Raw genomic sequence first — 27,785 nt, 5'->3', positions numbered from 1 at the left:
TTGCAACAGCATCACACTGGTGACACATATTTAGCTTGTGGTCCACTATAATCCCTAGATCCCTTTCTGCTGTAGTCGTTCCTAGACAGTCTCTCCCCATTCTGTATGTGTGAAACTGATTGTTCCTTCCCCAGTGGAGCACTTTGCAATTGTCCTTATTAAACTTCATCCTGTTTACCTCAGACCATTTCTCCAATTTATCCAGATCATTTTGAATTATGACCCTCTCCTCCAAAGCAGTTGCAACCCCTCCCAGCTTGGTATCATCTGCAAACTTAATAAGCGTACTTTCTATGCCTATATCTAAATCATTGATGAAGACATTGAACAGAACCGGTCCTAACACAGACCCCTGCGGAACCCCACTTGTTATGCTTTTCCAGCAGGATTGAGAACCATTAAGAACTACTCTCTGGGTATGGTTATCCAGCCAGTTATGCACCCAACTTATAGTAGCCTCATCTAAATTGTATTTGCCTAGCTTTTTTTATAAGAATATCATGAGAGACCGTATCAAATGCTCTACTAAAGTCTAGGTATGCCACATCTACCGCTTCTCCCCTATCCACAAGGCTCGTTATCCTATCAAAGAAAGCTATCAGATTAGTTTGACAAGATTTATTCTTTACAAACCCATGCTGGCTGTTCCCTCTCACCTTTCCACCTTCCAAGTGCTTGCAGATGACTTCTTTAATTACCTGCTCCATTATCTTTCTTGGCACTGAAGTTAAGCTGACTGGCTTGTAGTTTCCTCACCAGCAACTATAGACCACAACACAGTAACTTAACATCAGCCATACCATCAGGGGCTCCTTTACCTGCACATCTACTAATATCATATATGCCATCATGTGCCAGCAATGCCCCACTGCAATTTACATTGGCCAAACTGGACAGTCTGCGCATAAAAGAGTAAATGGACACAAAGCCGACATCAGGACCAGTAACATACAAAGCCCTGTAGGAGAACACTTCAACCTCCCTGGATTTAAGAGTAGCCGTCCTGCAACAAAAAACAAACTTCACAAACAGGCTGCACAGAGAAACTGCAGAGCTGCAATTCATTTGCAAATCTGACACCATCAGCCATGGACTGAGCAGAGACTGGGAGTGGCTGGCCTATTACAAAAGCAGGTTTTCTGCTCTTGGGGCTTGTCTACACAAATTCCAAGTGCCTGTGGCCAGAATTAAGCTGAGGTGCTGCACATTGCACTTCACCACTCGGGCTCGTTCACATGCCCCCTTCAAAGGAGGGGCTAGTGTAGACTACGCCTTGCTGGTCACACCTCCGCGTTAACTGCTGATAATGGGTCACCTCCTCTGTGTCTGAACAGACCTCGTCAGCTCTGCCCCCTCCTTGACTGGGATTCACTTCTTTTCAGGGTCCAGTATACTTAACCCTCCTCTGGAACCCCCCACTCCGGTACCTGATGACACGGGTCTTTGCCCCAGAAAGCTCATGCTGCACAATAGCTGTTAGTTTATAAGGTGCCACAGGACCTCTTGTTGTTTGAGTGAAGAGATACTTTCCCCGGCTGGTTGTAAACCTGCTGCCATCAATTCACTGGGCTGCTCTTGCCCTTGTGTTCTGTGAAGGGATAAATTACACTTCCCCTCCACTCCCTCTGCTCCATTCATGGGCTGCTCGGCCTCCACACTGTCCCCCTCCAGTCGTCCCTTTTCCAAGCTGAATCCAGCCAGTAGGCAGCAAACACCTGCAGCCCAGTGTGCATCCCCAGCCCCACTTCTGTGAGCAGCAGGATGGGGAATCAGGGGCCCCGGGGCAGGGCAGGTCCCACGTGTGCAGTGCTCATCTCTGCAGACAGGGTGGTGCTGGGGGAGGTGTAACACTGAGCTCAGCACCTTGGGGTGACAGGGAGGCTGCTGCTGAGCCTGGAGCTCTATCCAGGGCTAGATGCTGACTGGTGCTCGTCACGTGCTGAGCCCTGAGGACTGCTCTGATGCTGGGCCACTCGCCCTGCAGTGCTTGGCTGTGACTCCCTTGGACGGGCCGTGCCATGGCTCTGGGGCAGGCTTGGTGTCAGAGACAGTAAACAGCCCAGCTGTGCTGCCTGCAGTCACATCCCCCCACCCTCTGCTCTGCATCTGCAGACTTCTGCCATCTCGGCCCCGACGTTGGCCCTTGCAAGGCCTGGGTCCCTCGGCTCTTCTATAACGCCAGCTCCCGGCAATGCGAGCCGTTCATCTACGGTGGGTGCCAGGGCAACAAGAACAACTTTGAGACAGAGGAGGAGTGTCTCTGGGCCTGTGCTGGCCAAGGTGAGGGTCTGCTTAGCCCCTGGGCCCTGGGCCCACGTAGCGAGCCGCCGGCTTGGCTCAGCCGCTCCTCTGGGAAGTTCTTTTAAACCTCAGGGATCTGGTCTCAGCACTGGCATTCACAGCACCTGCCTTCCCGACATACCAGCCTCAGAGCCTCCTGCTAGCCCAGCCAGGGCGAGGGCCCACATAGTCCCTGTGTGTGAGCAGGGCCAAGTCACAGCTGCTAGCAGGCCTCTCGATGTCCAGACCCTCCTCTCTGGTTCCCCTGAGACCCACTGCTGCTGAGATGCACTCGGCTCCTTTGGCTTGTACCCAGGGCAATGGGGGTGCTGGTATGATGGACCCATTTTGGGCAACACCAAGAATTATACAAACCTGGGACCCATGTCTGGCTGTTTGCTCATTGGAGTCCCCTGGTTCTCTTTAACTACCCTCACCCATACTAACTGCCTCCGAGCCCAGGTGGCTCTGTGCAGGGTAAATGTAAGAGGTTTCTGGGGCACTGCTGAGACGGTCAAATCAAGATGAAGTGTTTAAAGACAGGGCTCCCCACAGCCCCAGGCTGGGGGTCCTCCCCCCTCAGGCACCCAAAGCACCGGCCAGCAAGGAGTCACATACGCAATGCCTTAGACGCCCCAATTTTCCTCTGCCCCCAGCAGTCCCCTCCTTGCACTGGTGAGATGGTGTGAAAACCAACCTCACCATATCCAAACGAGTTCTTCTGGTCCCGAAGGACCGGCCACATCCCCAGGTCCATTTATTCTCAGACCTTCCTCAGAAGAGCCTCTGGGCCAGTCCGAAAGGGTTGTTCATAAAGGCTACGTCTACACGTGCACCCGACATCGAAATAGGCTATTTCGATGAATAACGTCTACACGTCCTCCAGGGCCGGCAACGTCGATGTTCAACTTCGACGTTGCTCAGCCCAACATCGAAATAGGCACAGCGAGGGAACGTCTACACGTCAAAGTAGCACACATCGAAATAAGGGTGCCAGGCACAGCTGCAGACAGGGTCACAGGGCGGACTCAACAGCCAGCCGCTCCCTTAAAGGGCCCCTCCCAGACACAGTTGCACTAAGCAACACAAGATACACAGAGCTGACAACTGGTTGCAGACCCTGTGCCTGCAGCATAGATCCCCAGCTGCCGCAGAAGCAGCCAGAAGCCCTGGGCTAAGGGCTGCTGCCCACGGTGACCATAGAGCCCCGCAGGGGCTGGAGAGAGAGCATCTGTCAACCCCCCAGCTGATGGCCGCCATGGAGGACCCAGCAATTTCGACGTTGCGGGACGCGGATTGTCTACACGGTCCCTACTTCGACGTTGAACGTCGAAGTAGGGCGCTATTCCTATCTCCTCATGAGGTTAGCGACTTCGACGTCTCGCCGCCTAACGTCGAAGTTAACTTCGAAATAGCGCCCGACGCGTGTAGCCGCGACGGGCGCTATTTCGAAGTTGGTGCCGCTACTTCGAAGTAGCGTGCACGTGTAGACGCAGCTAAAGAGTTACAATTGTGAAAGGAAGCAAATTACATACACCAGTTGCACAGCTCTTGGTTCAGGTTTGTAGCAGGGAGGGAATAATCTGCAGCCTTAGAACAAGTCTCTGGAATAGCCGCTGGTGGTTGACCGTCCCCTCAGGCTCCAGTTCACGGCAGAGAGCCTTCAGCGGCGAGAAACAGAAATGAGGGCAGGAGGTAACTGGGGCCCTTTCTAGACCCTTCCCCAGTGGCAGGAATCCCATTGTTCTGGCTCTGTGACCTTATGTCCCAAGATGGAGTTTGTCACATGAGCAAGTCACCTGACAATGCAGAACTCAGTCCTTTTCCAGCAGCAGCCATTGTTTCCATGCTGGTGTGATGCTGATTGGCACCACCTGAGCTGCATTGTCAGTTAAGTGCTGCTATTCACTCGACTGGCTGCCCTTTCACAGTAGGTCGGCCGAGCCCATTGAGGTCTCCCAGAAGGAAACATTTGAAATACAAGTTCCGAGCTGGGGCTCATAAATTCAGACACAGAAATGAACCAGGCGTATGAGCAGCATAAGTGGAATCAGCAAATCATCAGCGTTCTAGCGACCTCTCCCTTGGCCCACCTTGTCGTAGATTTGGTGCAAACATGTAATGGGGGCTGCAAATAAGATTTGTGTGTTTGTCTCACAGAGGTGGTGCGATTCCTCGGCTGGCTGAGGAGCAGACCTGTGCCTTGGGATCTGGCCTGTCAGCCTTCGACCTGGAGTCAGTCCACAGCCTTGTCCAACCGCATTCACCTTCTCTTTCAGGCAAGGCCTAGCCCTGGCCGCAGTGGGGGAGAGGCTGCATGCAGTCCCTGGTGAGGGTTCCCACGCACCTGGCATGACCCTTTGAGACGATGCTCTTCTGCTGTCAAGTCCCTGTCCTGCATGAAAGCAGGTGTCCAGCACTCACAGCCCGACTCTCACTGTGACCCTGACTGTGTGATGGGGTCTCGCTGCAAACGCAAGCATTGTTACAGATAAAGGGAAATGGCTGAGTCAAACCTGTTCTGCCTGCAGCCTGGATCATTCCGCTGTGTCTGAAATGCACAACAACATTCCACGCAGTGGCTGCAAAGAGTCTGCCCCCGGCACACTTGCCCTCAGTCCGTCAGGCACCCGTTGGCCGGCTGAGGAAATGCATCCGGGCGTGCAAGGCAGCGTTTGCTCCAGAGCACTGGAATTTCGGTGTGGCCCAGTCAGACTCACACAGCGCATTGCTTGTGGCTGGGGTGGTGTGGCTGTCCTGCGGGGAGGGGGAGGTTTAGCACAGTTTGCACGTGCAGTTCCCGCAGTTCCGTGCCCCAGCATGGTACGCGCAGCTAGTTGCCGCGCCAGCTGTTTACCTGGGCACTTATTACTGCACATGCATCCAACAGCTGGGCCCAGCTGCAGCCCCCCTTCCTCTTCATCCTACAGCGGAGAGGCCGAAAAAAGGCACCGGCCTTCCCCACCGTTGGCTGGAGTGTCTCTGCCTCCTTGCAGGGCAACACCTGTGGCCCTGGGCACTGGCAAGCCGATGGCTGAGCGAGACAATCCAATGGCTGGGGTGACATCTCAGGAAGTCCTCAGGTCTGTGCTGCAGGGATCAGCCCAAGTTCACACGGCAGGCGGGGCCAGGATGGCATCACTCGGGCACTGCGCACACAGGACGGGCTCCCTTAGCGCCTGACAGAATTGATCCCGCCAGGTGGCTGTTCTGTGACACCAGTTCACGCGCCCTCCAAGGTCTGGCTGCGAACGTTTCGCTTCTCAGCCACCCGCTTAGAGGGCCCCGGGCACTTTTGTCTCCATTTCCATATTCCCTGCACCCCAGCACAGAAAGACCCTGGAATGCAGCTCTGCAGGGGCCCCCGCCCACAGACAGGCATATGCACCTCAGCAATGTCTAACCCAGCCCGCACGGTTCCCGAGCCCCCACGGGGAGCAGCCGGGCTGGCACAGAAACAGGTGAGAGAGGAGTTTGGCATGAGGGCAGAGGGGGCTTCTGGCCAAGGAGGGAGGCCTGGGACCTGCCCTGGGCAGCTGGGCCTGCTCCCTGGCAGGGGGCTCCACACTGGCCCAGGCCCCTGGCAGCCGCAGCAGGGTTTGACGGGCAGGCCGCACACGGCCCAGCTCTGGCTGCAGATGGTCATGGTGAGATGCACCCGCCGGCCGATAAGCCTGTTGACACAATCTGGCAGGGCATCCAGCACCCGCTTCTGTGAACTCCCCCTCCTGTGATTGTGCTGCTCCCAGGCTTGGCACTGGCTGCTGGCAGGGTGCTCCAGGTCACCACGTGGGAGCCAGCCCTTCCCCTGCAGGCCCCACCCAGGCCATGGGGGTTTAAATCCCCACCTAGCTCAGCCCTGGGCACTCAGAGGTAGCCCTTGGCAGCACCATGAAGTCAGGTCCCATCTTCCTCCTCCTGGGGCTCCTGGCCGTGCGGGACTCTGTGTTGCAGGAGAAAAGCGGTGAGTCGTTTTCCGGTCCCTCTCGCGACAGGCAGCTGGGGTGGAGGTGTCCCAGGGAGCAGGGAGGAAGAGCAACGTGCATTCGTGGTGCTGGCTATGCCGTGCCAGCCGGACTGCCTGCCGGCGCACGGTGCAGCCCAGCTGCTGCGGGGCCTTCACCGGGTGGCCAGTGGAGAGCGCCACTGCCATCACCCTGGCTGGTGCTGACATGGGCTCCGAGGGGGAGCAGCACACGCTGGCCATGGAAATGCACCGGCTTAAGTCTGTGTTCCCAGCTGGGCCTTTGGCCAGGGACTGGGACGCACCGGCTCTGAGATCTGCCCCGAGCACACTTGGAGCACGTGCAGGCTGCAGCCCCGGGCATGAGCGTTCGGCTGTTCCAGCACGTCCGCTGTTTACAGCTGTAAGTCGCAAGAGCAAGGCCAGGGCTGGAGAGCTTCAGCCGCAGCTCTCCCCAGCCGCTCCCCCGCATGGCGGTGCTGAGCTGCTGTGAGGTTGGGGTGGCATTACGCCAGGTCAGCCCAACAAGGCGTTTACAAGGCACAAGCACTTTTGCCACTTGGCTTTGCCCCCGGGTAAGAACCCTGCCCATGCTACAGCTGCCAGCCTGTCTCCCCAGTCTCAGCTGCACCGGGAAATGGCCTTCAGGATTCAAACAAAGAATGCACTGAGCAGCAGCTGAAGTGGACAAGCCTGAAGGGCTGCAAAGTGTCTGGTCTGTAACTGGGGCTGGCCCTCAAATGCTGGCCAAAAGAACTGTACCGTCTGCACCTCCCTCTGGCCCCTCCAGTCTCCTCCTGCACTCTCTGGGTGCAACAGGGACTAGCTAGCCAGCCAATCCCCAGCCCAGAATGCTGACCAAAGTCTAGGAGCCAGGACGGTAACACATCAGTCAGATGGGGGTGCGGGGGTCTTCTCTGCCTCTGCTTTCCTGGTCAATGCTTCTGTTGCCAATGATTTGGAATCATAAGATCTAAAACCTTCTTTCTGTGGGGTGTAGATACTTCTGCATCCAAAGGAAGTTCACCCGTTATAATCGCAGAGAGATAGCTGTGTTAGTCTTTAAAAACTAACAAAATAATTTATTAGATGATGAGGTCCCATGAAAGCTCATCACCAAATAAATTATTTTGTTAGTCTTGAAAGTGCTGCTTGTTTGATCCATTTATAATTCTGAAGACCAGAAAAGTTAGCTTGTTGCTAAGATGCTGGGGATGGGTAGAAGAATGTTGTTGTGTTTTCTCACACTGGTGTCGGTAAGACTAACGGGCACACAGGTGAGATCTGTTGGTGATCCTTTCTGCACTGTGTATTAACACAGAGCAAATTATTTAGCCAAATCTTTTTCTTTTTTTCCTCAATAATGGAGATCCAGGTTGACCAATCTTCTTGGCATTGGGTTAACTTGGTAGTTTGTTGGGGCTGAAAGTAAAATTGAAAAAAATCAGAAATGTCCGAACGTTCAGCTGAGATAGTGGCGAGAGCCTGGCCCACGCCACAGCCCAGCAATCAGAGCTCTGAGCTAAGAGCAGGGCTGTATGTTCTCAAGTCCTGTTCAGAATCTCTCCAAAGCTTGGGGTCAGCCCTGTCTCCCATACCCTGACGAGTACCCTCACCACTAGGCACCACCTCCTGCTGCTCCTTGGGTCATTTCCTATGCTTTACAGAGAGGGTTAATAATGTGAACAAAACATTTCTTCTTCTTCGAGTGTCCCCGTGGGTGCTCCACAATAGGTATCGGGCTTGCCCGGCGCCGCAGATTGGATCTTCCAAGCAGTTTCTGCCGGACCGCGCATGCGCCGGCGCGCGCCGCTCCCTTGCGCACTCCTGGCCACGTGCGCGATCCAGTCCCCGCCAGTTCCTCTTAACCGCCGTCGGCTGCAGACGGAATCCAAACTAGGCTAAGGCCAAGTTAGCGTATTCAATGGTTTTAACTGTTTTTTCTTTAAAGTTTTCAAGTTCTTAGGCTACTGCAAGTTAGCCAGTTGTTATTTTTCAAAAAAAAAAAAACCACAAGCGGGACGGCATTCAGTCCAGTCCCAGTAACAAGCGGAACACCGGAGGCCAGGAGCCTAGGGCCATCAGCCCTCCTGCCGCGGCAGGCTATCGGAGAGGGGGAAAACAGCACAGAGAAGGTGCTAAATACCCATTAACAACTGGAAGACTCACCAACAATGTCCTCTTCAGTGAGGCCTGCCGAGAGGCAATGCCAGCGTCTGATGGGCACAGTCTCTGCATAAGGTGCCTGGGGGAGTCCCGTGTCATGCAGAAATGCTCCTTCTGTGCAAAACTAACAGCCAGAGCAAGGAAGGACAGGGAGATGCGGCTTAAAATGCTGCTTTTCGACAAGGCCCTCCAGCCAGACGTGCCGGAGTGGCCGCAGCAGGAGGGACCCTCCGGGGCCCATAAAAGGAAAGCCGCCTCCCTCACCCCATCAGCACAAGGATGGAGGAAAGCCTCCCCAGCCCGATCCCTGCCGGCAACAACAGCGAGCGGGACGGGAGGAGCGCGCAGCCCCCAGCCACAGCAACAGCTGATCGGCGGCGGCACGGAGAGCCACGTGGAAGCGGCTCAGCCTCCGATAATCAAACAGCCACCCCGCACCGCAGGCAGGGCGGTGGCTAAACAAGCGCTGGTACTGGCGGCACCGCAAGCGGCGGCACCGACCCCCGGGGAACCGGCGGTGCAGAGCGCGCAGGCACGCAGCCTGCAGGCACCAGAGGACACCGCCCGTGCGGCACCACCCATGAGCGTGCCGAGCACGGCGCAGACAGGGCAGAGATCCCCTGCACGTCAGGGGGCGGAGTTACCTCCTCAAGGGAGGGGGAAGGCTGCACACAAAACGAGGCATCGCAGCCCCTCTCCAGACAGGGCTGCAGAGTTGCTTTCTCTCAGCCTTCCGCTTATGCTGCAGACTCCAACCAGAAAGCAGGGGTCCCCCCTAGCCTACCCGGAGCCCCCGTCTCCATTTTTACAACCAGCCTCGCCCTGGCTGGGACCACCTTCACCCTTCCTGGGGTTTGAGCCACTGGAATACTATCCAAAATCGCTCTCTCCAGCGTCCCAGATCTCTCGACGATCTCGCTCCCCCAGACGCAGAGGGTATGCACCAAGGGAGTGGTCTAGGTCACCTTCCCAAGAACAGTGCCCATGCTGCCATGGTCGCCCCTATCACGCGGGGCATAGACACCACCGGCAATCTACCAGGGAAAGATCCCCACAGACGGTCCCGTATCCCCGAGGGCAATCGCGAACGGGGACAGAGACTCAAGTATCTCAGGGGGGACTGGTTATGGAACCCCGAGATTTTCCCTTGCAAGCTTCCAGCGAGTGGATGTACCATCACCAACAGGAACCAGAAGGGTCCAGAGAGACGTACCCCAGTGGTTCCTCGCTCTCCTCCCCGGACGAGGCTACGGCCCCGGGGGACGTCCATCCTCCGGACGATCTCAAACAGTTTCAAGAGCTGTTTAAGAGGGTGGCCTTCACGCAAGGCATCCAGACAGCAGAGGTGCAAGAGAAACACCATAAGCTCCTCAAAAATCTGAGACCTCCAGCCTCCTCCAAAATAGCAATACCACTTGATGAAGCAATCTTGGAGTCCGCCACTATGATATGGCAGACCCCTGCGACTATTCCGCCTGTCCAAAAGAGAGCGGATAAGAAATACTTTGTGCCGGCGAAGGGCATGGAGTTCCTGTTCAGCCACCCACAACCAAATTCCTTGGTGGTGGAGTCGTCGCAACAAAGATCAAAGACATCTCAATTCAGGACGGGGGGAACAGACAAAGATGCCAAGAAGCTAGAGCTGTTCGGCAGAAAGGTCTACTCCTCCTCCACTTTAACGTTGCGAATGGCAAATTACGCAGCGCACTTAGCGAACCATAATTTCGACAACTACACTAGGTTAACCTCCCTCATGGACTCGCTTCCAGAGGGCAAGAAACCGGTGCTCAAGGCCATTGTGCAAGAAGGCTACGCGGCCTCGAGGACGGGAGTTCAAATCGCCCTGGATGTTGCGGACACAGCAGCACGTTCCACAGCTACGGCAGTGGTGATGCAAAGGGAGTCCTGGCTCCAGACTTCAGGTATACCGAGGGATCTGCAGGCAAAGATAGTCGATCTTCCCTTCGACTCGCAGAAGCTGTTTGCTGAATCAACTGACTCGGTCCTTCATTCCAGTAAAGATTCAAGAGCCACACTTAGGACCCTGGGGATTTACACCCCTCCATACAGAAAGAAAAAGTACTACCCTCAACAAAGACGGTACCAGTACCAGCAACAGTGTCCCCAGTACCACAGGGGTTACAAGCAAGGGCGATATCAACAGCACCAGCAGTACAGAACTCCCAGGCGACGTTCACAACAGAGCCGTGCGTCCTCGGGGCAGGGCCAAAGGCCACAAGTTTGACACACAGATCCAGGGCTGCGCCATCACTACCATCGCACAAGGTCATCCGAAGCGGCTATTCCACCATCGCCTCCGACCATTCTACGACCAGTGGCAAAGGATCACCACAGACAAATGGGTGCTGGAGATCATAGCCACGGGGTACGCCATCCCCTTCCAGTCGCTCCCACCGCCACGACCTCCACCTAGGCCCCACCTCCAGGAGGCCTCCCACGTAGCGAGGCTCAAGCAGGAGGTGGACCATCTCATGCTCATAGGGGCAGTGGAAAGAGTGCCAGAGCAACTGCAAGGAAAAGGGTTCTACTCGAGGTACTTCCTCACGGAGAAAAAGACAGGAGGCTGGAGGCCCATCTTAGATCTTCGAGGCCTCAACCGGTACCTGCGCAAGCAACGCTTTCGGATGATCACAATCGCCTCCATCCTTACGGCACTGGACGATGGAGATTGGTTCGCAGCCCTCGACTTACAAGACGCGTATTTTCACATAACTATCCATCCGGCTCACCGGCGATTCCTCCGGTTCATGGTAGGCAAAGAACATTTTCAATACAAGGTCCTACCGTTTGGCCTCTCCTCGGCCCCCAGAGTCTTCACCAAGACCTTGGCAGTGGTGTCAGCCTACTTGTACAGACAGGGGGTATTTATATTCCCGTATCTGGACGACTGCCTACTCAAAGGGGCCTCGAAGGAGGAGGTACTACGCATGATGTGCATCACAGCAGGCACGTTCTCTTCGCTCGGCCTGGTTATCAATCTGGCAAAATCAAAGATAGACCCCACACAGGACATAGAGTTCATAGGGGCACACATAAATTCTATTACAGCGAGAGTATATCTACCAGAGACTCGCTTTCGGGCCATCGGCTCCCTCGTGCAAGTCATCGCCTTCAGCCCTACGGTGCCGGTCCTGACGTGCTTACAGCTGCTGGGCCACATGGCAGCGGCGACGTTTGTAGTACAGAACGCCAGGTTACACATGCGCAGCATGCAGCACTGGCTGGCGAGCGTATACAAACTGGCAGCACACACCGTTCACAGGGTGGTGTCACCCACAGCAGAGGTGTGCAAATCCCTGCAATGGTGGGTAAACCCCAAGAACTTGCTAACAGGAGTACCCTTCCACGAACCACAAATATCGGTTTTTCTTACTACAGATGCCTCCCTCATAGGGTGGGGAGCACACATGGGCGAAGAGGTGACTCAAGGGCTGTGGTCCTCCACGGAGCAGTCACTGCACATAAATATACTGGAGCTCAGAGCAGTGTTCAACGCCTGCAGACACTTTCGAGACCATATACAAGGCAAAGTCATCGGGATCAGTACAGACAATACCTCCACCATGTTTTATATAAATCGGCAAGGAGGAGCTCGGTCCCGTGCCTTATGTGCGGAAGCAGTCCGGTTATGGAACTGGTGCATCGCCAACAATATAATCTTGAAAGCCTCGTACTTACCAGGCGCTCACAATGTGAAGGCAGACCAGCTGAGCAGGTGTTTTGCACTCACGCACGAGTGGCAGATCCGTCCTGATCTGCTACGTCCGATTTTCCACGCATGGGGTTTTCCCCAGATAGACCTGTTTGCCACTCAACACAACAAGAAGTGCCCACGATTCTGCTCCAGGGCAGGACTGGGACGGGGGTCCCTGGGGGATGCGTTTGCGATCTCGTGGAGGGGCCCCCTGCTTTACGCTTTTCCTCCCACAGTGCTGATCCACAAAGTCTTGCAGAAAGCCAGGAGGGAAGGGGCCCGAATGATCCTGATAGTCCCAACGTGGGATCGACAGCAATGGTTCCCCCTACTCCTGCGCATGTCGGACCGTCCACCGATGCCTCTTCTGGTGCCGCCGGATCTGCTCACGCAAGCCCAGGGGTCCATAGTGCATCCGCACCCCCAAGGCCTGCGACTACAAGCGTGGTTAATCCATGGCTCAGCTCCCTAGAGAGCACATGCACGGAGGAAGTGCAGCAAGTCCTAGAAAGTAGCAGGAGGACTTCCACCAGGAAGACCTACAAGCAGAAATGGACTCGCTTCACGGCTCAGTGTTCTACCAAACAGCTGGCCCCCCTTTCAGTGCCTATACCTGTAATATTAGAGTATTTACTGGACCTCAAGAGAGGAGGACTCTCACTATCCTCGTTAAAGGTCCACCTTGCCGCCATTTCGGCGTTCAGACACGAGGAGGAAGGGCACACGGTGTTCACCCATCCCATGGTTACCAGGTTCCTCAAAGGGTTGGTAAACCTATACCCCCTCGGAAACCGCTTCCACCTTTGTGGAACTTGGACCTGGTGGTTAACGTGCTAACGGGACCACCGTTCGAGCCCTTGGCCACGGTTTCCCTCCGCCTCCTTACGATAAAGACGACCTTTCTTCTCGCAATTACGTCAGCTCGCAGGGTGAGCGAGCTTGCGGCAGTTATGGCAACGCCACCCTGCACTGTTTTTTCCAAGGAGGCGGTAACCATACGGCTGCATCCAGCCTTTGTCCCCAAGGTTTCTTCTGAGTTTCACATTAACGAACCTATTGTTTTACCCTCGTTTTATCCAAAGCCTCATAACTCTAACAAAGAGGCGCGCCTACACCTCCTGGACATGAGGAGGGCGCTAGCCTTCTATGTAGACAGGACCAAGTCCTTCCGGAAAACGGATAGACTCCTACTCTCTCTCGCTCCCAAATCGAAAGGAGAAGGTCTCTCTTTGCAGAGAATCTCGAAGCACATCGTATCCTGCATAAAAATGTGCTACGAGCTCAGAAAGACTCCTTTACTGGCCACTCCCAGGGCTCATTCCACTAGGGCGGTGGCGGCATCAACAGCCTTTTTCAAGGGCGTTGCACTAAAAGACATTTGCAGAGCGGCGACCTGGTCATCCTACGACACCTTCGCCAAACATTACGCCCTTCACAGGGTATTCCAAGAGGATACCTGTCTCTCGACAGCGGTCCTCTCGGGGACAAGCTGCACATAATCCGATTACCCACCTCCTATCTTGGGTTACTGCTGGGTAGTCACCTATTGTGGAGCACCCACGTGGACACTCAAAGAAGAAAGAAAAGTTACTCACCGTAGTAACGGTGGTTCTTCGAGATGTGTCCCCGTGGGTGCTCCACCACCCGCCCATCCTCCCCGCTTCGGATCTCTGTTAGTGTTTTGCAGGGGCACCCGAGGTGGTTGGTCAAGGAACTGGCGGGGACCGGATCGCGCACGTGGCCAGGAGCGCGCAAGGGAGCGGCGCGCACCGGCGCATGTGCGGTCCGGCAGAAACTGCTTGGAAGATCCTGACACCTATTGTGGAGCACCCACGGGGACACATCTGGAAGAACCACCGTTACTACGGCGAGTAACCTGTCTATATGTGCCACAAGAAAAATTTTACCATTTTCTTGATTTCCTGAACATCCTGGAAAATGTTGGGTTTGGTTTGACCCAAAGCTCTTTTCTTCTTCTAATTTTTCAGAACCATTAGCTAACACTCCCACCCCTGCTGCCCCCTAGAAACTCTAGTTTTCATTGTTGCCAGGTTCTGAGTTGTAGCAGGGTCCAAATGTTAGGTGAGTGCTCTATTCCATGGCAATGCCATTGGTTTCCATGGGGACAATGATAATGTTGTAAACCAACAGTTACACCTTCAAGTGAGAGAGAAACAACAGGAGCACGCAAACTGCTGAGGAACGAAGATGCTCTTCTTTTCCTTCATCTGCCGTAGTAAAAAGCAACTACGGGGAAAAACCCGATCTCTGCTTTGGCTTCTTCTCCTGCAGCTGAACTTGGGGGGCTAAGGGCAGAGGGTTGGGGTGTCCGGGGGGACAAAGACTGGAACACTGTGGAATATGGTTCTTCAGAAGGTAATTCCTATAAAACCTTTAGTACTGTATTGTGGTTGGAGAGCTGGAGGTGAAGAGAGGAGGCGGGGCTTGCTATGTGGGGGTGGGGGCATCCACATTTACAAAAAAAGCACCCCCCCAGCAGCAACTCCTGCATACAGGCCTGAGGTAACTGGAGAGAAACAGCACTGTGGGTTTCCCACTGGCAGATCACACCCAACTAACCTGGTGTCTCTCGCAGATAAGAGAACTGATGCTCCAGACGAGGGTCTGTGGAAGCTCTGCTCTAGCTGGAGCTCAGTAAAGCATCTGGCCTGGTGCCATGTAGGAAATTGCTAGTGAAGCTGAAGCAGATGGGACTAGCACAAGCCGATGGGGTAGGCGAGGAACTGCTGCAAGGGGAGGTAACGAGGGGTTGTGGGTGGAGAGTTCCTCAAGGAGCAGACTTGGCACCAAGCTTATATGATGGTTTCATTGACGACCGTGTGCAGTGGGAAGGGCTGAGCTAATGAAATTTGCTGTGGGAACAAAATCTGAACCATTTCCGTTCAAATATCTCCACGTTTCACAGAAATAAAGGTAAAAAGCCCCCAGAAACCCAAGTTCTGGTTCCACCTGAAACGACGGGTTTTCTGGCCATTGAATCAAAAACTCCGCTGTTCATTCAGCGCCGGCCTGAAGGGAGCAGAGCAGGCGAGTCCCAGGCAGCACAGTGGCTGAGGGGCCAAGTCCTGCTGCCACTGACATCGGGGGAGCAGGATCAGGCCCTTCCATCTCCTGTGTGCATCAGACATCAGCTCACAAATTACAGGGTAAAGAAGGAAGGGCCTCAAGAGACATTGGAGGAGCGGGGGGGGTCCCAGCGAACAGGCCATTCGGGGAGGGGGCTGCAGACTGGCTGGGTCCGGGGATGCACTCTGGGGAGTTTCTCTCCCTTCCCCGAGTGGAGGGAGCTGCGTCCCACCAGCGCCACAAGGGGAGCAACTGAGGCTTGCCAGGGCTCCGCTCAGCCCCCACACCTGAGCACACCCCTTGCTTGCAGGGAAGCCCGGCTACTGCCCGGTCCCCTCTCCTCCTGGCCTGAAGCACATCGCGACCTGCCGCCCCTGCACGGGGAACAAATCCTGCTCCAGCTGCTCCCGGGATGCGGATTGCCCAGGCCCGCAGAAGTGTTGCCCAGGCCGGTGCGGAAACCGCTGCCAAGACCCCGTTTCCAGTAAGAGAACGTAGGAATGGCCGTACTGGGTGAGCCCCGGGGTCCCGCCAGCCCCGTCTCCGGCCCAGGCGCTGTCAGGAAGGGCTTTCAGGACACCCGGGCATGGGGTCACATCCCTGTCCCCTTGGCTGAGGGCCAGTGATGGAGCGGTCCAGCAAGAACCCGTGTAATTCTGGGAAGGACCCAGTTACACTTTGGGTTTTCACAGAAAGCCCTGCACGGAGTTCCACAGGTTGATGCTGTGCTGAGTGAAGAAATACTTCCTTCGGCTGCTTGTGAACCTGCTGCCTTTCAATTTCATTGGGCTGCCCTTGCCCTTGTGTTGGGTGAAGGGATAAATTACACTTCCCCTCCACTCCCTCTGCTCCATTCTCCAGTGTCCAGACCTCTCTTGCATCCTTCTGTGAGCAGCAGGATGGGGAATCAGGGGCCCCGGGGCAGGGCAGGTCCCACGTGTGCAGCGCCCATCTCTGCAAGCAGGGTGGTGCTGGGGGAGGTGTAACACTGAGCTCAGCACCTTGGGGTGACAGGGAGGCTGCTGCTGAGCCTGGAGCTCTATCCAGGGCTAGATGCTGACTGGTGCTCGTCACGTGCTGAGCCCTGAGGACTGCTCTGATGCTGGGCCACTCGCCCTGCAGTGCTTGGCTGTGACTCCCTTGGACGGGCCCTGCCATGGCTCTGGGGCAGGCTTGGTGTCAGAGACAGTAAACAGCCCAGCTGTGCTGCCTGCAGTCACATCCCCCCACCCTCTGCTCTGCATCTGCAGACTTCTGCCATCTCGGCCCCGACGTTGGCCCTTGCGAGGCCTGGGTCCCTCGGCTCTTCTATAACGCCAGCTCCCGACAGTGCGAGCCGTTCATCTACGGCGGGTGCCAGGGCAACAAGAACAACTTTGCTGGGGAAGAGGAGTGTCTGCAGACCTGCAGCCCCCATGGTGAGAGCAGGGACCGGGAGGGGGCACAGGATTCACTCTGCTGGGGCTGCCCATCCTACCCCCTCCTCCTCCAGCCCTGGCACCGCTGCAGGAGAAGGCAGTCAGACCCATGGGTCCGGGCAATCTCTGTTCTGTGTCCTAGTCCTCTGCACACTGCCCCCTGACGCCGGCCCCTGCACTGCCGCCATACCTCGGTTCTTCTACGATGCTGAGTTCGGGCTGTGTGAAGAGTTCATCTACGGCGGCTGTGGGGGCAACGGGAACAACTTTGAGACAGAGGAGGAGTGTCTCTGGGCCTGTGCTGGCCAAGGTGAGGGTCTGCTCAGACCCTGGGCCCACGTAGCGAACCGCCGGCTTGGCTCAGCTGCTCCTCTGGGAAGTTCCTATAAACCTCAGGGATCTGGTCTCAACACTGGCATTCACAGCACCTGCCTTCCCGACACACCAGCCTCAGAGCCTCCTGCTAGCCCAGCCAGGGCGAGGGCCCACGTGGGCCCTCTGTGTGAGCAGGGCCAAGTCACAGCCACTAACAGGCCTCGGGCCTTGCTCCCCTGGACAGCCACTGGGCTAAGGGCTGCTGCACACGGTGACCATAGAGCCCCGCAGGGGCTGGAGAGAGAGCGTCTCTCAACCCCTCAGCTGATGGCTGCCATGGCGGACCCGGCTATTTCGATGTTGCGGGATGCGGATCGGCTACACATGCTCTACTTCGACGTTCAACGTCGAAGTAGGGCGCTATTCCCATCCCCTCATGGGGTTAGCGACTTTGACGTCTCGCCGCCTTATGTCGATTTCAACTTCGAAATAGCGCCCAACACGTGTAGCGGTGACGGGCGCTATTTTGAAGTTGGCACCACTACTTCGAAGTACCCGGCATGTGTAGATGCGGCCCCTGAGCGCTTGCAGAGACCCAGTGTGCCCCAACCGCCCTGGTGCACCTGTCGTGGGCGGCCCAGGGCGCATGTCTGTGCAGCCTGAGCCCATGGGGCCTGCTCTGCAAAGAGCATCCAGCCGGAGCAGATAACAGGGATGGGGTGGGGTGTGGGGACCCGAGCTGACTAAACTCGAGGGGGCGGCTCCACGCTTACTGGGTGGTGGAGGATGTACAGCCCCAGGGCTACTGCACTGGGGAGCGGGAGCTCCAGTGGTTGGCTCCTGACTGACTAGATAACAGGGGAGGGGTGACCCCAACGTGATGGGGTAATGTGGGAGGGGCGACTCATAGCTGATTGGACAATGGGGGCTTGTTGGGGGGGGTACAGCTAAATGAGTACCAGGGTTGGGGGGGCGGCACACTGACAGTCAGAGGGTTATAGACAGATGGCAAATTGGGGGGGGGGCCCAGCTGACGATGTCGGGGGAGGGGGCTGCAGACTGGCTGGGTCCGGGGATGCACTCTGGGGAATTTCTCTCCCTTCCCCGAGCGGAGGGAGCTGCGTCCTGCCAGCGCCGCAAGGGGAGCAAGTGAGGCTTGCCAGGGCTCCGCTCAGCCCCCACACCCAAGCACACCCCTTGCTTGCAGGAAAGCCCGGCCACTGCCCGGTGCCCTCTCCTCCTGGCCTGAAGCACATCGCGACCTGCCGCCCCTGCACGGGGAACAAATCCTGCTCCAGCTGCTCCCGGGATGCGGATTGCCCAGGCCCGCAGAAGTGTTGCCCAGGCCGGTGCGGAAACCGCTGCCAAGACCCCGTTTCCAGTAAGAGAACGTAGGAATGGCCGTACTGGGTGAGCCCCGGGGTCCCGCCAGCCCCGTCTCCGGCCCAGCCTCTGTAATATTATTAGAACAGTCAGATACACTCAACAGTTGCACTGTTCTTGGTGTGGGCTTGTGCCACAGCTGGAATAATCCGTGTCTCAAGACAAGCCTCTGGAATACAGCCTCTGTCAGGATGGACCCTCAGAGCTTTCAAGCGCAGTTCACAGCAGAGAGGCTCCAAAAGTCATGAGCTCCCGGGCTGCAGACAAAGGGAGCAATCCCCAGCTCTCTCCCATGCCAGCCCACTCCAACTCCGCCAGATAGCTCCTGCCTCTGCCAGGCCAATGACCCAGCTCCCTCCCCTTCCAGCCAGCCCCGTACCCGGCCAGCCAGCTCCCACACCTGCCAGCCGACTGGACAGGTGATGGGGAGCAGCGATCCGGCTGCTAAGCCACTGCACCCAGGCGCTGTGCAGACCGTGAGCCCTCTCTCTTGCAGGGAAGCCTGGGACCTGTCCCACCGATCCGATCCAATGTATCCGTTCAGAACCAGCCCAGTGCTCCAGTGACGACAAGTGCCCGGGACGGCAGAAGTGCTGCTACGTCGCATGCCAGTTCCGCTGCGTTGACCCCACAGAAGGTACCGCTGGCGGCGAGGGGCTGTGCGCATCTCAGAGCACTGAGCGTCCCCTGTGCTTGCTGAACCGGGGTCCTCGGGAGAGGTGCGCCAGCCCCCAGCTGCAGACAGCTTGCTGCACCAGCCCTGGCTGACGTCCAGGGGCCCTGCGCATGGCTCCCCAGGGAGGGACCCGGGTACCAAGCACTTTCCAAGGTCCACCCCTCCAAACGCTGCGGACAGGCTGAGGCTGACACATCCCCGCAGGATGGGCTGCTGCCACCTGCCAGCCTGAGCCGTTGCAGAGCCCCAGCATCCCCCAACTGCCCTGCTGCAGCCTGTCGTGGTCGGCCCAGGGCGTGTGTGTCTGTGCAGCCTGAGCCTATGGGGCCTGCTCTGCAAAGAGCCTGCAGCCGGAGCAGCTCACGGGGCTGGGGTGGGGAGGAAGAGGCTCCAGGCTGTCCGGCCAAAGGCGCAGAGGCAGCTCTGGGTGACTGGCTAACAGGTGCGGGACAGCTTCAGTCTGGGTTTGACAGGGGAGGGGGCCTCCAGCCTGGCTGGATGATGGGGGCCGGGGGAGGATTCGGGCAGACTGGGTAAAGGGGGGCGGGGGGATTGGGGACTGACTGCACTGGGAGGGCTCCAGACTGACCGGAAAATGGGGAAGAGCTCTGAGCTGATTGCAGAATGGGGGGACGCTGCAGACGGAGACTCGTGGGAGCTGCTCAGTGACTGGAGAATGGCGGAGGGGCAGGACCTGGCTCCCTGGAGGGGTTGGCGGGGAGGCTCCCAGCTCTGTAGATAAGGGTGAGGACGGGCGGGTCCCAACAGACTGGACATCGGGGGTGGGGGCTGCAGACTGACAGTCAGGGGGCTGCAGACAGCCCAGTTATTGGAGGTGGGGGGGGGCCAGCTGACGATGGCAGGGGAGGGGGCTGCAGACTGGCTGGGTCCGGGGATGCACTCTGGGGAATTTCTCTCCCTTCCCCGAGCGGAGGGAGCTGCGTCCTGCCAGCGCCGCAACGGGAGCAAGTGAGGCTTCCCGGGGCTCCGCTCAGCCCCCACACCCAAGCACACCCCTTGCTTGCAGGGAAGCCCGGCTACTGCCCGGTGCCCTCTCCTCCTGGCCTGAAGCACATCGCGACCTGCCGCCCCTGCACGGGGAACAAATCCTGCTCCAGCTGCTCCCGGGATGCGGATTGCCCAGGCCCGCAGAAGTGTTGCCCAGGCCGGTGCAGAAACCGCTGCCAAGACCCCGTTTCCAGTAAGAGAACGTAGGAATGGCCGTACTGGGTGAGCCCCGGGGTCCCGCCAGCCCCGTCTCTGGCCCAGCCTCTGTAATATTATTAGAACAGTCAGATACACTCAACAGTTGCACTGTTCTTGGTGTGGGCTTGTGCCACAGCTGGAATAATCCGTGTCTCAAGACAAGCCTCTGGAATACAGCCTCTGTCAGGATGGACCCTCAGAGCTTTCAAGCGCAGTTCACAGCAGAGAGGCTTCAAAAGTCATGAGCCCCCGGGCTGCAGACAAAGGGAGGAATCCCCAGCTCTCTCCCATGCCAGCCCACTCCAACTCCGCCAGATAGCTCCTGCCTCTCCCAGGCCAATGACCCAGCTCCCTCCCCTTCCAGCCAGCCCCGTACCCGGCCAGCCAGCTCCCACACCTGCCAGCCGACTAGACAGGTGATGGGGAGCAGCGATCCGGCTGCTAACCCTCTGCACCCAGGCGCTGTGCAGACCATGGGCCCTCTCTCTTGCAGGGAAGCCTGGGACCTGTCCCACCGATCCGATCCAATGTATCCGTTCAGAACCAGCCCAGTGCTCCAGTGACGACAAGTGCCCGGGACGGCAGAAGTGCTGCTACGTCGCATGCCAGTTCCGCTGCGTTGACCCCGCAGAAGGTACCGCTGGCGGCGAGGGGCTGTGCGCATCTCAGAGCAGTGAGCGTGACCTGTGCTGGCTGAACCGGGGTCCTCGGGAGAGGTGCGCCAGCCCCCGGCTGCAGACAGCTTGCTGCACCAGCCCTGGCTGACGTCCAGGGGCCCTGCGCATGGCTCCCCAGGGAGGGACCCGGGTACCAAGCACCTTCCAAGCTGCACCCCTCCAAACACTGGGGACAGGCTGAGGCTGACACTCCCCCGCAGGATGGGCTGCAGCCACCTGCCAACCTGAGCCCTTGCAGAGCCCCAGCATCCCCCAACTGCCCTGCTGCAGCCTGTTGTGGGCGGCCCAGTCGTGCGTGTCTGTGCAGCCTGAGCCTATGGGGCCTGCTTTGCAAAGAGCCTGCAGCCGGAGCAGCTCACGGGGCTGGGGTGGGGAGGAAGAGGCTCCAGACTGTCCGGCCAAAGGCGCAGAGGCAGCTCTGGGTGACTGGCTAACAGGTGCGGGACAGCTCCAGTCTGGGTGTGACAGGGGAGGGGGCCTCCAGCCTGGCTGGATGATGGGGGCAGGGGGAGGATTCGGGCATACTGGGTAAAGGGGGCGGGGGGATTGGGGACTGACTGCACTGGGAGGGCTCCAGACTGACCGGAAAATGGGGAAGAGCTCTGAGCTGATTGCAGAATGGGGGGACGCTGCAGACGGAGACTCGTGGGAGCTGCTCAGTGACTGGAGAATGGCGGAGGGGCAGGACCTGGCTCCCTGGAGGGGTTGGGGGGGAGGCTCCCAGCTCTGTGGATAAGGGTGAGGACGGGTGAATCCCAGCAGACTGGACATCGGGGGTGGGGGCTTCAGACTGACAGTCAGGGGGCTGCAGACAGCCCAGTTATTGGAGTTGGGGGGGGCCCAGCTGACGATGTCGGGGGAGGGGGCTGCAGACTGGCTGGGTCCCGGGATGCACTCTGGGGAATTTCTCTCCCTTCCCCGAGCGGAGGGAGCTGCGTCCTGCCAGCGCCGCAAGGGGAGCAACTGAGGCTTCCCGGGGCTCCGCTCAGCCCCCACACCCAAGCACACCCCTTGCTTGCAGGGAAGCCCGGCTACTGCCCGGTGCCCTCTCCTCCTGGCCTGAAGCACATCGCGACCTGCCGCCCCTGCACTGGGAACAAATCCTGCTCCAGCTGCTCCCGGGATGCGGATTGCCCAGGCCCGCAGAAGTGTTGCCCAGGGCGGTGCGGAAACCGCTGCCAAGACCCCGTTTCCAGTAAGAGAACGTAGGAATGGCAGTACTGGGTGAGCCCCGGGGTCCCGCCAGCCCCGTCTCTGGCCCAGCCTCTGTAATATTATTAGAACAGTCAGATACACTCAACAGTTGCACTGTTCTTGGTGTGGGCTTGTGCCAGAGCTGGAATAATCCGTGTCTCAAGACAAGCCTCTGGAATACAGCCTCTGTCAGGATGGACCCTCAGAGCTTTCAAGCGCAGTTCACAGCAGAGAGGCTCCAAAAGTCATGAGCCCCCGGGCTGTAGACAAAAACTGCGTCTACACGTGCACGCTACTTCGAAGTAGCGGCACCAACTTCGAAATAGCTCCCGTCGCGTCTACACGCGTCGGGCGCTATTTCGAAGTTAACTTCGACGTTAGGCGGCGAGACGTCGAAGTCGCTAACCTCATGAGGAGATAGGAATAGCGCCCTACTTCGATGTTCAACGTCGAAGTAGGGACCGTGTAGACGATCCACGTCCCGCAACGTCGAAATTGCTGGGTCCTCCATGGCGGCCATCAGCTGGGGGGTTGACAGATGCTCTCTCTCCAGCCCCTGCGGGGCTCTATGGTCACCGTGGGCAGCAGCCCTTAGCCCAGGGCTTCTGGCTGCTTCTGCGGCAGCTGGGGATTTATGCTGCAGGCACAGGGTCTGCAACCAGTTGTCAGCTCTGTGGATCTTGTGTTGTTTAGTGCAACTGTGTCTGGGAGGGGCCCTTTAAGGGAGCGGCTTGCTGTTGAGTCCGCCCTGTGACCCTGTCTGCAGCTGTGCCTGGCAGCCCTATTTCGATGTGTGCTACTTTGACGTGCAGACATTCCCTCGCTGCGCCTATTTCGATGTTGGGCTGAGCAACGTCGAAGTTGAACATCGACGTTGCTGGCCCTGGAGGACGTGTAGACGTTATTCATCGAAATAGCCTATTTCGATCTCGCAACATCGAAATAAGCTATTTCGATGTTGGCTGCACGTGTAGACGTAGCCAAGGGGAGCAATCCCCAGCTCTCTCCCATGCCAGCCCACTCCAACTCCGCCAGATAGCTCCTGCCTCTGCCAGGCCAATGTCCCAGCTCCCTCCCCTTCCAGCCAGCCCCGTACCCGGCCAGCCAGCTCCCACACCTGCCAGCCGACTAGACAGGTGATGGGGAGCAGCGATCCGGCTGCTAAGCCTCTGCACCCAGGCGCTGTGCAGACCGTGGGCCCTCTCTCTTGCAGGGAAGCCTGGGACTTGTCCCACCGATCCGATCCAATGTATCCGTTCAGAACCAGCCCAGTGCTCCAGTGACGACAAGTGCCCGGGACGGCAGAAGTGCTGCTACGTCGCATGCCAGTTCCGCTGCGTTGACCCCACAGAAGGTACCGCTGGCGGCGAGGGGCTGTGCGCATCTCAGAGCAGTGAGCATCCCCTGTGCTGGCTGAACCGGGGTCCTCGGGAGAGGTGCGCCAGCCCCCGGCTGCAGCCAGCTTGCTGCACCAGCCCTGGCTGACGTCCAGGGGCCCTGCGCATGGCTCCCCAGGGAGGGACCCGGGTACCAAGCACCTTCCAAGCTGCACCCCTCCAAACACTGGGGACAGGCTGAGGCTGACACTCCCCCGCAGGATGGGCTGCAGCCACCTGCCAACCTGAGCCCTTGCAGAGCCCCAGCATCCCCCAACTGCCCTGCTGCAGCCCGTTGTGGGCGGCCCAGTCGTGCGTGTCTGTGCAGCCTGAGCCCATGGGGCCTGCTCTGCAAAGAGCCTGCAGCCGGAGCAGCTCACGGGGTTGGGGTGGGGAGGAAGAGGCTCCAGGGTGTCTGGCCAAAGGCGCAGAGGCAGCTCTGCGTGACTGGCTAACAGGTGCCGGACAGCTCCAGTCTGGGTGTGACAGGGGAGGGGGCCTCCAGCCTGGCTGGATTATGGGGGCAGGGGGAGGATTCGGGCATACTGGGTAAAGGGGGCGGGGGGATTGGGGACTGACTGCACTGGGAGGGCTCCAGACTGACCGGAAAATGGGGAAGAGCTCTGGGCTGATTGCAGAATGGGGGGACGCTGCAGACGGAGACTCATGGGAGCTGCTCAGTGACTGGAGAATGGCGGAGGGGCAGGACCTGGCTCCCTGGAGGGGTTGGCGGGGAGGCTCCCAGCTCTGTGGATAAGGGTGAGGACGGGCGGGTCCCAGCAGACTGGACATCGGGGGTGGGGGCTGCAGACTGACAGTCAGGGGGCTGCAGACAGCCCAGTTATTGGAGTTGGGGGGGGCCCAGCTGACGATGGCGGGGGAGGGGGCTGCAGACTGGCTGGGTCCGGGGATGCACTCTGGGGAATTTCTCTCCCTTCCCCGAGCGGAGGGAGCTGCGTCCTGCCAGCGCCGCAAGGGGAGCAACTGAGGCTTCCCGGGGCTCCGCTCAGCCCCCACACCCGAGCACACCCCTTGCTTGCAGGGAAGCCCGGCTACTGCCCGGTCCCCTCTCCTCCTGGCCTGAAGCACATCGCGACCTGCCGCCCCTGCACGGGGAACAAATCCTGCTCCAGCTGCTCCCGGGATGCGGATTGCCCAGGCCCGCAGAAGTGTTGCCCAGGGCGGTGCGGAAACCGCTGCCAAGACCCCGTTTCCAGTAAGAGAACGTAGGAATGGCCGTACTGGGTGAGCCCCGGGGTCCCGCCAGCCCCGTCTCCGGCCCAGCCTCTGTAATATTATTAGAACAGTCAGATACACTCAACAGTTGCACTGTTCTTGGTGTGGGCTTGTGCCAGAGCTGGAATAATCCGTGTCTCAAGACAAGCCTCTGGAATACAGCCTCTGTCAGGATGGACCCTCAGAGCTTTCAAGCGCAGTTCACAGCAGAGAGGCTTCAAAAGTCATGAGCCCCCGGGCTGCAGACAAAGGGAGGAATCCCCAGCTCTCTCCCATGCCAGCCCACTCCAACTCCGCCAGATAGCTCCTGCCTCTCCCAGGCCAATGACCCAGCTCCCTCCCCTTCCAGCCAGCCCCGTACCCGGCCAGCCAGCTCCCACACCTGCCAGCCGACTAGACAGGTGATGGGGAGCAGCGATCCGGCTGCTAACCCTCTGCACCCAGGCGCTGTGCAGACCATGGGCCCTCTCTCTTGCAGGGAAGCCTGGGACCTGTCCCACCGATCCGATCCAATGTATCCGTTCAGAACCAGCCCAGTGCTCCAGTGACGACAAGTGCCCTGGACGGCAGAAGTGCTGCTACGTCGCATGCCAGTTCCGCTGCGTTGACCCCGCAGAAGGTACCGCTGGCGGCGAGGGGCTGTGCGCATCTCAGAGCAGTGAGCGTGCCCTGTGCTGGCTGAACCGGGGTCCTCGGGAGAGGTGCGCCAGCCCCCGGCTGCAGCCAGCTTGCTGCACCAGCCCTGGCTGACGTCCAGGGGCCCTGCGCATGGCTCCCCAGGGAGGGACCCGGGTACCAAGCACTTTCCAAGGTCCACCCCTCCAAACACTGGGGACAGGCTGAGGCTGACACTCCCCCGCAGGATGGGCTGCAGCCACCTGCCAACCTGAGCCCTTGCAGAGCCCCAGCATCGCCCAACTGCCCTGCTGCAGCCTGTTGTGGGCGGCCCAGTCGTGCGTGTCTGTGCAGCCTGAGCCTATGGGGCCTGCTCTGCAAAGAGCCTGCAGCCGGAGCAGCTCACGGGGCTGGGGTGGGGAGGAAGAGGCTCCAGGGTGTCCGGCTAAAGGCGCAGAGGCAGCTCTGGGTGACTGGCTAACAGGTGCGGGACAGCTCCAGTCTGGGAGTGAGAGGGGAGGGGGCCTCCAGCCTGGCTGGATGATGGGGGCAGGGGGAGGATTCGGGCAGACTGGGTAAAGGGGGGCAGGGGGATTGGGGACTGACTGCACTGGGAGGGCTCCAGACTGACCGGAAAATGGGGAAGAGCTCTGGGCTGATTGCAGAATGTGGGGATGCTGCAGACGGAGACTCATGGGAGCTGCTCAGTGACTGGAGAATGGCGGAGGGGCAGGACCTGGCTCCCTGGAGGGGTTGGAGGGGAGGCTCCCAGCTCTGTGGATAAGGGTGAGGACGGGCGGGTCCCAGCAGACTGGACATTGGGGGTGGGGGCTGCAGACTGACAGTCAGGGGGCTGCAGACAGCCCAGTTATTGGAGGTGGGGGGGAGCCCAGCTGACGATGGCGGGGGAGGGGGCTGCAGACTGGCTGGGTCCGGGGATGCACTCTGGGGAATTTCTCTCCCTTCCCCGAGCGGAGGGAGCTGCGTCCTGCCAGCGCCGCAAGGGGAGCAAGTGAGGTTTGCCAGGGCTCTGCTCAGCCCCCACACCCGAGCACACCCCTTGCTTGCAGGGAAGCCCGGCCACTGCCCGGTGCCCTCTCCTCCTGGCCTGAAGCACATCGCGACCTGCCGCCCCTGCACGGGGAACAAATCCTGCTCCAGCTGCTCCCAGGATGCGGATTGCCCAGGCCCGCAGAAGTGTTGCCCAGGCCGGTGCGGAAACCGCTGCCAAGACCCCGTTTCCAGTAAGAGAACGTAGGAATGGCCGTACTGGGTGAGCCCCGGGGTCCCGCCAGCCCCATCTCTGGCCCAGCGTATGTAATATTATTAGAACAGTCAGATACACTCAACAGTTGCACTGTTCTTGGTGTGGGCTTGTGCCAGAGCTCGAATAATCCGTGTCTCAAGACAAGCCTCTGGAATACAGCCTCTGTCAGGATGGACCCTCAGAGCTTTCAAGCGCAGTTCACAGCAGAGAGGCTCCAAAAGTCACGAGCCCCCGGGCTGCAGACAAAGGGAGCAATCCCCAGCTCTCTCCCATGCCAGCCCACTCCAACTCCGCCAGATAGCTCCTGCCTCTGCCAGGCCAATGTCCCAGCTCCCTCCCCTTCCAGCCAGCCCCGTACCCGGCCAGCCAGCTCCCACACCTGCCAGCCGACTGGACAGGTGATGGGGAGCAGCGATCCGGCTGCTAACCCTCTGCACCCAGGCGCTGTGCAGACCGTGAGCCCTCTCTCTTGCAGGGAAGCCTGGGACCTGTCCCACCGATCCGATCCGATGTATCCGTTCAGAACCAGCCCAGTGCTCCAGTGACGACAAGTGCCCGGGACGGCAGAAGTGCTGCTACGTCTCATGCCAGTTCCGCTGCGTTGACCCCGCAGAAGGTACCGCTGGCGGCGAGGGGCTGTGCGCATCTCAGAGCAGTGAGCGTGCCCTGTGCTGGCTGAACCGGGGTCCTCGGGAGAGGTGCGCCAGCCCCCGGCTGCAGCCAGCTTGCTGCACCAGCCCTGGCTGACGTCCAGGGGCCCTGCGCATGGCTGCCCAGGGAGGGACCCGGGTACCAAGCACTTTCCAAGCTGCACCCCTCCAAACACTGGGGACAGGCTGAGGCTGACACTCCCCCGCAGGATGGGCTGCAGCCACCTGCCAACCTGAGCTCTTGCAGAGCCCCAGCATCCCCCAACTGCCCTGCTGCAGCCTGTCGTGGGCGGCCCAGGACGTGTGTGTCTGTGCAGCCTGAGCCTATGGGGCCTGCTCTGCAAAGAGCCTGCAGCCGGAGCAGCTCACGGGGCTGGGGTGGGGAGGAAGAGGCTCCAGGGTGTCCGGCTAAAGGCGCAGAGGCAGCTCTAGGTGACTGGCTAACAGGTTCGGGACAGCTCCAGTCTGGGTGTGACAGGGGAGGGGGCCTCCAGCCTGGCTGGATTATGGGGGCAGGGGGAGGATTCGGGCAGACTGGGTAAAGGGGGGCGGGGGGATTG

The 27,785-nt window shown here is 58.8% G+C and overlaps 1 protein-coding gene across 1 annotated transcript in view; it reads left to right on the top strand.

Annotated features, from left to right (window-relative positions):
• Positions 1–4,793, top strand: part of LOC142022373 (uncharacterized) — a 30,509-nt gene extending 25,716 nt beyond the window's left edge. The window contains exons 15-16 of the mRNA XM_075012139.1: positions 2,113–2,280; positions 4,441–4,793. Of these exons, the coding sequence (XP_074868240.1) occupies positions 2,113–2,280; positions 4,441–4,613 (341 nt within the window). The 3' untranslated portion in view covers positions 4,614–4,793. The remainder of the gene's footprint in view (positions 1–2,112; positions 2,281–4,440) is intronic.
• The last annotated feature ends 22,992 nt before the right edge of the window (positions 4,794–27,785 follow it).

Source organism: Carettochelys insculpta, chromosome 17 (assembly GCF_033958435.1).
Source record: "Carettochelys insculpta isolate YL-2023 chromosome 17, ASM3395843v1, whole genome shotgun sequence".
Lineage (NCBI taxonomy): Eukaryota > Metazoa > Chordata > Testudines > Carettochelyidae > Carettochelys > Carettochelys insculpta.
Note: the sequence above shows the minus strand (reverse complement) of the source record. Positions and strands in the feature narration are given on the sequence as shown.